The 13,475-nt window shown below is 33.3% G+C and overlaps 1 protein-coding gene across 1 annotated transcript in view; it reads right to left on the bottom strand.

Moving 5' to 3' along the window:
* Positions 1-13,475, bottom strand: part of LOC127735651 (uncharacterized) — a 77,877-nt gene that overhangs the window by 22,820 nt on the left and 41,582 nt on the right. The window contains exons 6-7 of the mRNA XM_052245896.1: positions 6,955-7,013; positions 1,307-1,375 (exon numbers count right to left, since the gene is read on the bottom strand). Coding sequence (XP_052101856.1) covers positions 1,307-1,375; positions 6,955-7,013 — 128 coding nt within the window. The remainder of the gene's footprint in view (positions 1-1,306; positions 1,376-6,954; positions 7,014-13,475) is intronic.

Below are 13,475 nucleotides of genomic sequence, written 5' to 3'. Positions count from 1 at the left end.
TTATAAATAATCTTCGTTTCTGATGGTTTCAATTTTCACTCTATTTGGGTTTTTTCTTCTTTAGTAAACTATAATATACGAATTTAAAAACCCACGAACATTTAACTTTTGCTCAAACCACGAAAATTGATACCCACGAATTAAAGTACTTTCACAGTAATGGAATTTTATGCAACTGTCATAAAAGTCAGAGGTTTAGCTAGCTATAAAACCAGGTTTAATCCACAATTTTCTACAATATAGTCAGGAATATGACAGTTGTTATCCATTCGTTTGATGTTTTTGAACTTTTGATTTTGCCATTTTGTTTAGGGACTTTCCGTTTAGAATTTTCCTCGGAGTTCGGTATATTTGTTATTTTACTTTTTGATGTAATTTCCCTCGATTTCCGCGTTTTTATTGCTGTTCTTCATCTCAATGTCACAGTGAGGCCTTGTCACGGAACAAAAAAACGCTCATCTCACTGCAAATTTGAGAGGACACCTAGCACCGGCATCCTGTGTGCCTTATACTTTATGACTAACTAAACGTATGTGTATTCAAGTAATAAGGTATTCCTTTAATTCCCCGCCCCCACTCAATAAGTGCAACAATAGTTGTTCTATTATTATGAAGTGTTTCCAACAGACGCTTATTTATAAATATAAAACATCATTTTTTTGTCTTTTGTCATAAAAAATTAAATACTACTGACTTATGTCTTATTTTCCAGAATGTGACCTACCGAATTTGACTTATTACCTGGTTTGTAATTACATGAGCAACACAACGGGTGCCACATGTCGAGCAGGGTCTGCGTGAGCACCTGATATCACCCCTGTTTTTGGTTGGGTTCGTGTTGCTCAGTCTCTAGTTTTCTATTTAGGGTTTTGTGTGCTGTTTTCTGTCATTCGGTCTTTTTTTTGCCATGGTGTTCTCAATTTATTTTCGACTTATGAGTTTGAACGTCCTTTTGGTATCTTTCGGCTCATTTTTATTGTAGTCTTTTATGCACTTTAATATTATTTCATCCTTTTTTTATAACCTTAATTAAAATTGTTTTAAAAATGTGAAAACTCTGTTAATGACATTTACTTCTTAGTCAAGGGTTTTGCAACTTTTTTTGGAGTCGACGACATAGCGAAAAATAAAATAATGATAGAATGCTAAAAATTGATGCTAGATTTCGCCTGCCGGTAGGGCTGTTTATCAAAGTTGAATATCAGATTGTCTAGTCACCTCAGAAAAATCTAGTATAGTGGATGTACCTCTGTATAAAGGTTAGACAAGATAATACTGTTTCCAGTTCTTATTGAAATACATTTACCTGTAACTGACAGCATCAGACATAAAGGAATATAGTACGTCAAATGTGTATGTCGGTTCATCAAAGGTCCTGTAATGAAATAAAAAATAATAATTTAGTTTAGATATTCTATAAGGTGTGAATTTTTCGTTCTCTTTTTCAGTGATATATAGTTAGCGATGTAGTTGAAACTCAGTTTTTCATTTCGTATCCGTTTATAGTGGATATGTTCTTCTCTATTATTCGTTTATCTTAATAGCCTTAAAAAGTTGTAGAAGAATTGTAAGTGTCTTGTTAATAAGCTTCTCAAAAGAAATGGTAATGCAATAAATTGTTCGCCCATATATGATTCCTAACTGATATAGTAACGTACATTAGACAAAAATAATCAATAATATTTTGACTAAATCTTGTTATTTAATAAAGATTGGCTGGAAAAGCTTACGGACCCAAACATTTATTTTAAAGGACTTTCTGGGGTGGAGGCGTTGGGTAACTAGATGTAACACGACTGGTTGAAGCGGCTGGAGATGCCTACGATAGACAATAAGTAGACCTAGTCACTTACCTGTGAACACTCGCTTTAACTTCACTGGTACAATTAGACACAACTCCTATGCAGTAGTGAACAATTCAATTATTTAAGGATGTAAAACATGAAATTTTACAGCTAAGGCGTTAGTTGTCAGTTCCATGACTCTCACTGAAGTCAAACATACTTATTTGGCTAGGTTACAACTCCATGATAGAAACGGGGTTATAGAATAACCATTTAACAAACATATAATTACCACTTAAAGAAAAAAAAATAATATAGCGGATAAAAGACATATAAATAGGTAAAATAGAGGCGAAAGATACCAAAGAGACATTCAAACTCATAAGTGGAAAATGAACTGAAAACGTCATGGCTACAGACAAACAACAGTACACAAAACACAAAACACAACATAGAATACTAAAGACTGAGCAACACGAACCCCACCATAAATTGGGGGTGATCTCAGGTGCTCCGGAAAGGGAAAGCAGATCCAGCTTCACATGTGGCACCCGTCGTGTAAATCCTAAATAATTCATAAAAATAATTTGACAACAAGAACGCATTTACTTGAAAATATGCAATAACACATTTTCAAGGGGTTCTTATCTAGTTTGAAAGTGAATAAAAAGTATAATGACGTTCACATATGGAAAATGAACGGATTCAATATAAGAGAAATGAAAATTTATAGCCGAGGTTGTTTATCTGTGAAAGTCCGTAAATGTCCACAATGAACACAAAACCTTTTTAAATAGTTCAAAATAAAGATACACAATTTTCACACATTCAGCGCTATCATATAGCACTTTTTCCATTATTTTCAAAATACTATTTTTACAGTGGCATTTAAAACTCTTCATTCCAGTCGAACTAATTTGCAGAATTGAATTGACTTTTTGATTGCATTAATTGTTACTATTCCCGTACTGATTATGCATAGATTATTTGCAATAGACGATAAGAATAAAAAAGCAACCAATTGATCGATAAATAAGTGTATCACAAAATGATACTTATAACTGAATTGTTACACTTGTGGGACAAGGTGACCTGAAATTGCCTATTCTTTAGAAGCACATGCCTTCACGTTCGGTTTTTCGGAGGTCTTCGTGTTGTCCATTCTCGATTACTTTTGTCTATTTTTCAGCGTCTTCTTTTAACAAGAATTCCATATGTTGATCTCCAAACGATTGGTGAAGCCGCTCAGATAAAGAGGAAGCCTCAAAGACACTAGTTACGAACCAATCACATTCCACACACGAGGCGGGGAGGCTTGCAAGAGGCAGTCAAGAATAAATATTGAAGAAAATAGGACAATGAAGAAAATCGTTACCGTAGGGTTTTTTTTTCCAGTTTTTTTTAGTTATTTAGACATAATACAAACCTTGAGTAATGGAAATAATTATTTCAAAACTGTAAATAAATCCGTTTCACTAACAATCAAAATATCTTTAGCACGCTTAGGGGTGATATTGATTCAAACTAAACCCTATAAGTAAAGCGGCTAAAAGTAGATTTTATATCTTAAGGACTTTTCCCCTAACAGTTGGTAAATTTTCTTTGTGTTAAATGCCTTGACTGTAATAACAGCAGACGCAGTAACTATACGAGTGGCTTACTGATATAAAGTATTTGTACAACTGTAATTCAAATCCACGTAATGAGACAGTTGATTCCTGTTTTAACTTCAAGATGTATGGCAAACAAATATTGGGATAGGGGAACATATCTTAAACTTCTATCGATGTCATTAATAATCAAGAAATAATAGGTATGGTAAACGCAAAAACTGTAATCAACGTATTAAACATCGTATAAATTATACATCTGTTATCTATAATAAAAAATAATGGTCGACATCAAGTATTATGCAAACTGGGTCATGTAGCAATAAGTAAATTATATGCTATTTTTCAGGAGTGTGATAAAATTAAATTTTTAGTCCGTTTTATGAATACACCAGTATTATTACAGCCTTTTGTCATCACAGGCTGTTTCCTAGTATCGATAAACCTGAAAATCATAAACGGCATTTTCTTAAATTAAAATATAAATAGAGGTATTGATTTTATTAACTTATCTAGTATATTCAATGACTCTACCATCCATAGTCAAATACCTCCATATTTTGATAATACAGAACCACCTATTATTTCGTATTCTTATAAAAAAAAAACCAGCTGAAGTTTAATTTATAATTATACGTCAGTTACTTCAGACGTCAATATATAAAATAATGCTCCTTCCACTTGAAACTGTGAAACATCTAGTTTTAGATATGTTCCCTATGGTCATGTCATTACAGGAGACCTAAACATCGTCGAAGACCGTGAGGTCAAAACTTTTCTTAAGAAAGGACCTAAATATCGTCCTCCATCTATAATAGATTGGAAACAGTGTCGTCAGGTCATTAAATACACTGTGTCTGTCTACTGTAAAAATTGGTGTAAACGTGATAATTTCTGATAAAAAATCTCTAGACAGCTATTTGAATAAAATTATGAATACTGTTGATATTCGTATATCTCATTTTGAAAACAATTCTGAAATCAATAATATGGTCCATGATATACCCATTTCTAGAATAAAAAATAAACTCCAAGTACTCGCAAAGCGGTTTGTGTTCGTGCCGGCAGACAAAGCAGTCAATAATGTAGTGGTGTGACGCATATACTACACGGAAGTTCTACAAAACGAAATTATCAATTCGTCTACATTCAGGTCCGTACGCTCTACAGAGAGTCAAATTGTAAACAAGCATATCACTGCCACTATCCAGCTTTGAATAAGCCTCTTCCGAACATTTGAAAGTCCCGACTATGTACTGGTTACCTAAATTACACAAAAAAGCATTTGAATTCCATTTCATCTCCGCATCGAGTAAGTGTTCTATTACTAATCTGTCAGTGCTTCTAACTTTCTTTTGAAAAATCTCATTGCCAATTTTTTTGCTGTAACTCGTTTAAAGCCTTTTTCTGTAACGAGAAAGGAAATTATGCTAGATACACTTACTGGAAATATGGTGATGTGATTGAAGCTTGAAATTTTCTCCTGGACAACATATATGTACGTTTCGGCGATAAAGTGTATCGACAGATAGAAGGTATTCCTATGGGCACTAACTGCGACCCTTTAATAGTAGATTTATTCCTGTATCGCTATGAGTCTCAGTTTATGACCAAACTCAGTAAAGACACGTCATTGTTACATTTGGTTGATACATTCAACAATACCTACCGGTATCTTGATGATATTTTTTCTTTAAATAATCCAGAGTTCTCTAAATATACAACCGAAATTTACCCAAAGGAACTTACTTTAAATAAATCTAACATAAACAGCAGTAGTTGTCCTTTTTCTAGATTTAGACATTTCAATTTCTGAAGGGAAACTCCATGCTAAAATTTACGACAAAAGAGACGATTTTTCATTCCCTATTGTTAATTTTTCTTTTTTAGACGTCGATGTTCCTTTGGCTCCATAAACGGTGTTTATATATCCCAACTCGTTCGTTATGTCCGTGTGTGTGGTGATGTCATTGATTTTAACGAACGTAATGAATGTACCACTGGTAAATTATTAAGTCAGGGATTTCGTTACCATAAATTACTAAAAAAAAATTACTAAGTTCTTTCATAGATACAAAGATTTGATTAGTAAATTTGGCTGTACTTGTAGAAAACTTATTAAAAACGGTATTTCAATTCCTAAATTTGACGGTAATATTGTACTAAAAGCGCGGAAATCACTATGTGATCCGTGTAAACTCATTGAACCTTTAAACAAACTTATTAGTAACAGTTATCTTACCAATGTTGTAATTAGATCTTTGAATATAGTTTACATTGGCACAAATATCGATTTTGTCATCAGTAAATTTAAACATAACTAAATTTGTATTCTTTTGAAACGGATTTTTTGGGATGAATAAATACACATCCACGTTCATTTTCTATATAGAGATTACTCTATATATAACATTATACATATTTATTAAAAGGTTAACTCCTAACTATCCTACTGCCTGTCGATACTTTTATTTTGGCATTGCCCAAGTCATGTCTTCTTTGACTGTCCATGACGTTAAAACACTAAATCCCTGGGATGTGATTTAGTTGATTTTAGTCTCTGATGCATGATTTTTTATTATTAATTGTTTTTGGCTTTTAACTAGCTTTCAGTAGCTGCAAGTACTCTCAAATCGTATTTTCGTGTTAATTTGACCTGTTGATACAATTTGTAATGCATTTTTGTTATTTAATGTTTACCTATTTAGTGTTATATCTCGTCTCACTACTTTTAATATAATACCACCTTTGATAAGTGTTTGGTATGACGATAAATTTTCACTTCTGTCCTCGTACTATGAACAACAAAATTATTTATTTTGTATAAAAAATATTTCCGTACTTCATGTATACCTTACAACATAATTATTTTTATTTACCTGTGTACGTTATTTTGTTTGGCGGACGTTAAGCAACCAACAATCAATCAAATTTTTATTTGGCGGCATTTTATCCAAGGTTATGGTTGTCTTTCTGATATTGTTTTACATCTAACCCCCCTTGTTTTATTAATTTTGTGTTTACATTATGTCATAGATAAAATTTGTTCGTTCAGTGTATGTTCACTTGTTTTTTGTTAATATGTCTTTTGATTGAGTTAAGCCATTTCAATTGATATTTCATTGTGTGTCTTACTATGTTCTGATGTTACACTATTGTTTCAGGTGAGGGTGAAGGTTGGCGCCTATTAAAACGTTTAAACCCGTTGCATTTGTTTGTACTTGCCCAAAGTCAGGAACCTGATGTTCAGTGGTTGTCGTTTGTTGATGTGGTTAATAAGTGTTTCTCGTTTCTCGTTTTTATATAGATGAAACCGTTGGTTTTCCTGTTTGAATGGTTTTACACTAGTCATTTGTTGTGCCCTTTATAGCTTGCTGTTCGGTGTGAGCCAAGGCTCCGTGTTGAAGGCCATACTTTGACCTATAATGGTTTTTACCTTTACAAATTGTGATTTGGATGGAGAGTTGTCTCATTGGCACTCATACCATATCTTCTTATATCTAAGATTAAAAAATGTAAAAATGACCAACAAAGATAATTCAAAAGCGAGAAAAACTTACCGGTTTCATTCAAATCGAATTCTTCTGGAGAAGAGTTACTAGATGATAATACACCATACCTTTGAAAATGAAAAGTATTTCATTAATCCTATATAACAAGAGAATCCTTAGAGTCTGAATCACTCACTTGTCAAAATTCACATTATTTTGCTCATCATTTTGGGTGTTTAAAATTTCTAGGTATATATTATATAATAGTTTTTGTGATAAGAGTAAAACAACTTTAAAAAAAAAAACTTTTATTGCCGATTGTTTCGCTTTTTACAGTTGAGACCATGGTTAATTACTCGAAAAGAAGTCAAAAGCGTCATTTAAGGGTATAAAAGCCATCCAATGGTTCCAGTCATTCAGCATTTTAGTTTATCCTGTATTGCTGATCATTTTGCCACTTACAATGTTTACCTATCTATTATAATCGCGATACTGTAATAAGCAAATTAATTTTTGAGACCATGGTCAATAACTCAAAAAAAGTCAAAATCGTATTTTAAGGGCAATAACTCATTAAACAAATCCAATGGAATTCCTCGTTTGAGCGGTTATGTAGATCCTCTATTGCTGATCATTTTGCTATATCCAATTGTTCTACCTATGTTATATAATTTCGAGATTGTATCCAAAAACTCGAAAACTAGTCAAAATTCGTATGTTAAACTCATATTATGAGGCATTCAATAGTTTCGATAGTATTCTTTGTTGCTTGTTATTTTTTTTTTTTTGGTGGTGGGGGGCGGGGGGGGGGGGGGGGCTGTTTATGGTTTCTATGTATCTAATACAGTTTTCGAGAAAATAAAAGAAAAGCAAACAAAAACAGAAACTTCGTCAATGTAAAAAAGCGTCTTTCAAGGAAAACGGATATGAATACTTTAGTAAATCTAAGTAAAGGACCCGTTTTCGAGCATATATATATATACATATATTATATATTTTTAAGTACAATAAAGTTAACTGATAAATATCGTGGATATTGCAAGTGGATAAATTTACATTATAAGGATACCATAAATTACTAAAATAGCAATAGAACAGACCATTTCAACCACCACCAGCACAAAGGGCTAAACCTTTTATGTTATATACCATCCCCTTTTCCTAAAGCTATCTAGACCATATGTCATAGACAAAACGCAATGTTGACATCTTCAGACGTATACCCCATAACTTCCTTTGTTAATATTTATCATAACTCATATCAATAATGTGAAATCTTATTAAATTCCAATTTCCCGTAGTGTTTCGAATAATTCATTATATTACAAATAAACATATCCTTGATATTTCATATCAACGTAGTTCTTAGTGCTACCCTCGGGGATGACAAAACACCTTTTTGAAGGTAAAAAAAATGGGTGTTTGCAAACCCAAAAACAAGCAATTAACTTTACATCCAATTCCTCGAGTAGGGATAGTACCTCGCTCTTTGAGGGTTAAAGAACCATTAAAACAACTCTTTGAAATGTCAGAAAGTGTTAATTTTACATGGCAAAATTGCTGCCGCTTTGAAAAATATACTTCATGAATCTTCAATTTGGCGTCCCGACGACTGTAAGGAATAAGTAACAGTGTTTCTTTAAATATATTACTATCATTTTAAAAAAAAAGAGACACAAAAGGGATGTTCAAACTACTAGTAATAAGTCGAATACAAACTGACAATGCCATGGATAAAATAATAAACAACCAAAAAGACAAACACAGTCTACAAAACACAACATAGAAAAACTAAGGACTGAGCAGTACAAACCCCCACCAAAAACCGGGTGTGATCTAATGTGATGCGGAAGGGTAAGCAAATCCTGCAAATCTACAAAACCTGCGATACGTATAATTCGGAGAGTCACATTCGAGGAAACAAGGTCGAATTGTGGTTACGATAATTGGAACATATCTGTCATTTTTTTATAAAACAGATCAACATACTCGTGATGGCGTTCATAAAATTTTCGAAGGGATGATAATAACGGGGAGATAAATACTCCATATCCATCCGTTGCAGGAATGTTGCTACATAGCAATAGAAAGTTCACAATCGGAAAGCAGTCACAATACTTTTTGTCGTAATGGAAATATACTCTATATGCAGGTGTTGCTGGAAGGTTGCTACATAGAAATGGCAGTCATTATCCCTTTTGTCGTAATGGAAATGCCTATTGTTTGTTAAAAAACACTTCCTCTGAACGCAGCAAATATGTTGTCAATGAAGAAATGAAGCATCTTGTCAATTCCAGATAATTTTTATTTTGAATCAGAATGGTTATTTACAAACTACAGTTTATCCCTCCCTAAATCAAAATATTTTTTAATCTACATTGATTATTCTTTTTATGAAACAAAACAGCATTAATTCCTTCAATTTATCTTTTAGTTTAGAATGTGGAAGAAAAGTCTTATGTTTTTATACTATTGGAAGAGGAAAGAGACTTAGATTGTATGTAAGTATAATAGATCTTTTGAATTGTTTACAATCCACATCTGCTTCACATCGCCCCTAAAGTTCCACAATGACTCTAAAGCCCGACTTTGATTGCTGACAAAACTTATATTAATAATTTTAAAAGAAGTTTCGTAGAGCACGTATAAGACACACCAATATAACGTTGTTTTAAGTACACTTATGTAATTTAGGTATCCAATATGGTGAAAGACGATCCAGTAAAGATCGATGTAGCATGTGTTGTATTTATAGACCCATTAAGTTTTTAATTCTAATTTGTGTCAACGACGTCACAGTCTTAACCCATTAGAAAAGAGAATCTACATCTACTTTTTGCGTTTAACCAATTGCCTGTCATAATCCTCAACTGAATCCATCAGTTCTTTGAAGATGTGTTTCAAATTGATTGTTTTACGTGTATGATATTTTGGGTCTGTAAATAACATATTTTGAAGAGAATTGTTATTGACAATTTTCCGGTAACCAGGTATAACGTGGCCAGCCGGATTATATATGAAATGGGAACTAGCACAGGTGCAAACGGGAGTTTTAGACTTGACGTCGTCAATACTGAGATCCCGCAACACGTGTTTGTAATTGAAAATTTTAGTCGCAATTGGTTTGGTATAGGTATAATAGATGATGTGTACGGACTGATCTTTAAAGTAGGGAGCTATTTTGGAGTCAACTGATTTATGATGAATGACATCGGCATAGAGACTTTTAGCTGCAAAAAAAAAGTTTTATAAAGAATTTTTTTCTCATTGGCAATACCCGAGATGATACTTGTAAGTTTGTATTGATTAGAATGGGGATTGTCAACATCTGTTTCCAAACAAAAATATTTTTTCAGGGGTATTTTTTAAAGCTGCACGGGGATTTGATGAATACGGTTTCTGTTTTAATAAGATAATTTATAGAAACAAGATGGAGAGTAGGCGATGTATATTGACGATTAACATGACTGCGTCTACGTCGAGGATCGGAGTTGATAATATTCACCACATTCACAGAGCTACAAGAACGACTAGGTAGAATACCTAAACCGCCAAATTTGACATTACATTCATATGGTGTCGCATTATTTAATTTAGGCATCCAGTAGTCTTCCGTTTGTCTACGGAGAGGTGTGGCTGTTTGTTAGTCCTGTTGTATATTTTTTCGATTATCCAAACTGGCTTAGAAAGGATTAAATGATCTGACTGATGAAAATGCTGGTACACAATGTCATTTGCATTGTTTTTAATGTCTGATCCATGGCCGCAAATACGTTTGATAAGCCTTCCTGTCGTTTCACCGACATATGTCAATCCGCAAAGGTTACACTCTAAAAGAGCGTCGAAAGATACTAAAGGGACATTCAAAATCATAAGTCGAAAATAAACTGACAACGCCATGGCTAAAAAAGAAAAAGAACAAAAAACACAACATAGAAAACCAAAGACAAAAAACACGAACCCACCAAAAAATTGGGGAAATCTCAGGTGTTCCAGAAGGGTAAGCAGATCCTACTTCATACGGGGAACCCGTCGTGTTGCTCATGTTTGTACATACCTCGAAATAGGTCTAATTAGGCAAATCACATTAAGGGAAAAAGGGACATGATTGTAGTTACGACACTTGGAACATGTCCGCTGTCATCTGGAAAACGGATATTCCATAACGGTCAACCAGCTAGTGATGGCGTCCGTAAAATATACGAAAAAAGTAAAATAACAAAAATACCGAACTTCGAGGAAAATTCAAAACAGAAAGTCCCGAAGGGATGACTTCAACTTCACCACTTGGAACTCTTGGTTTAATAGCTTCGTTGTAAGCATCAACACTCTATCAAGAAAATCATGTTAGGAAATTCAAGCCCTGGAATATTGTACCAACTGGGAAATATATACTCCGTATGCAGGTGCTGCAGAAATGCCGAAATAGAAAGTTCACAATTGGGAAGCTGAAATCATCTCTTTTGTCGTAAAGTTTTGTTTTCAACCGATATATATATGTTGGACTCTAATCTATGGCGGGTTCCAGATCTATGGCAGATTCCTAATCTATGGTAAATACGACGTCATGCCATCCCAAATCTATGGTAGTTTTTTTTAGAATCCTAATCTATGGCAACTTTTTAGTTTCCTAATCTATGGCATTTTTTTTAGTTTTCTTATCTATGGCGGATTTCTAGATTTCAAATCTATGACAGATTTTCTGCAAAGGTCGGACCAGTCAGTACATATCTGACCACTGATTTCGAGGTCGAAATGTCCAAAGGTAGCAAAAGAGCTGCTTTTAAGTAAAAACCAGTATAAGAAAAACAAACTAGGACTATTACTAGGAAGCATATCCATAACCGTTTGTAAAATGAACACAGACTTTAGGGTTGAAATCATGTGCCCCGGAAGAATAATTATTTCCTGCTCTGTGCATAGTACCTGTTTGACGCTTTATTTAACCAAGTCCCTTAACAACACAAAAGTAGTTTGAATTTTTAACTAATATCTATTTGAGCGTTGAATAATATAAATCTTGTTGGACTGATGACGATTTAAGTCCTTTAACAAACAATGACTCGCCTCAAACACGTGACTCTCTAAAAAAAATCCTTATTTCTCCAACAGTACAGTTATTCGACATATTTATAGCGGTAAACGATATTAATATCAACTAGAAATCTATGTCATATTTATTTTTTCCAAATCTCAAGAAAGATTATTTGCTACAATAGTACAGGTAGTCACTGTTATATAGCTGACAAAATACTTTATTGTTGAGTTACTTCTTACAGAAAATTAAAGAGATCAAAAATAGCATAAAAACACAAAACAGCAAACCAAAATGCACGGTAAAAGCTCGTACAATTAAGGGTGATGCCAACACCAGCAACACGAGAAGAGGAAAACAAGAGTAGAAACAAACACAATTCTGAATTATAATTTATCTATTAATTTGGATCCTTGCAAACTTGCTTTTCGATCTTTTTCTTTTCCTTTTGTATAACAAAACCTTCGTCGTCAGCGGCAGCTTCGACGTTACATGACGTTATTTAATTGTGACGGAAAATTACCTAGTATCTAAATCTGCCATAGATTTGGAGAAAACAAAATACTGCCATAGATTTGTGATTTGTTTGGCGTTTGTGACATCATATTTACCATAGTTTAGGAATTTGCAGAAATTTGCCATAGATCTGGAACCCACCATAGATTTGAGAACTACATATATATAGACGATATTTGTTGATTTTCAATTGCAATTTATATCATCGCAGCTCCTTGTATAGTCAGAATTTTTATGTTTATTTGCTAGTAAACTGTGTATCTGTTATTAAAAGTTTACATGTTTTGCAGTTTTTGGTATTACATTTAGAGTACTGTTGTTCAGAGTCTTTAATGTCTACAACATCTTATAGTAGAATTGTATACAACCGGCTGTGAATATTATTGCTATAAGTAAGATGATCTCAAATAATGGTTTGGATGACATCAATTTTAGCAATATGTATTTCAACCGCACATTTGTGCAGAAAACAATAGCTGATTTCTTTAAAGATGAAAACTGCACTTTCAACTACAAGAGGGAATTATACACACAGGAATGGAAAATCTAAACTTCCCGATCATCCATATACAAATATAGTCCAGCTGGTTATATTATAACTAGAGACCTTGTAATCGCAAATAATGAAGTCCATCAACTTGAAAAATTTCGAGTTACTGATGAATGTAGTTGAGGAATATGCTTATTTAATTGTGTAAAGCGAGAGCAAGATGAATTAAATCTGGACACTTTATCTGAATGGATCAAATTTCTTCGATCATGCATTCAGAAGCGCATTCAAATTCTTTGATGTACGTTTCACACGGCTTTCTAACCTTTTTAAGAAGCGCGAAGTTGTGGATGCTTCATCCTTTCTTTACGAAAAATAGGTTGTTGTTCCAATATAAAATCTTTATTTGGAATGTCTCACTATAGATCTTTGAATTCAAAGCAAAGCATGGAATCCAAAATATAGCCCTACATCCTACATAAAAGAGGAGATTTTAGAAAATCAAAAATCTGTCCTTATCTCCGTCGGTATTAACATAAAAAAAAGAAG

Source organism: Mytilus californianus, unplaced genomic scaffold (genome assembly GCF_021869535.1).
Source record: "Mytilus californianus isolate M0D057914Y unplaced genomic scaffold, xbMytCali1.0.p SCAF_1, whole genome shotgun sequence".
Lineage (NCBI taxonomy): Eukaryota > Metazoa > Mollusca > Bivalvia > Mytilida > Mytilidae > Mytilus > Mytilus californianus.
The sequence above is the reverse complement of the archived record's forward strand: the minus strand, read 5'-3'. Positions and strand labels throughout refer to the sequence as shown.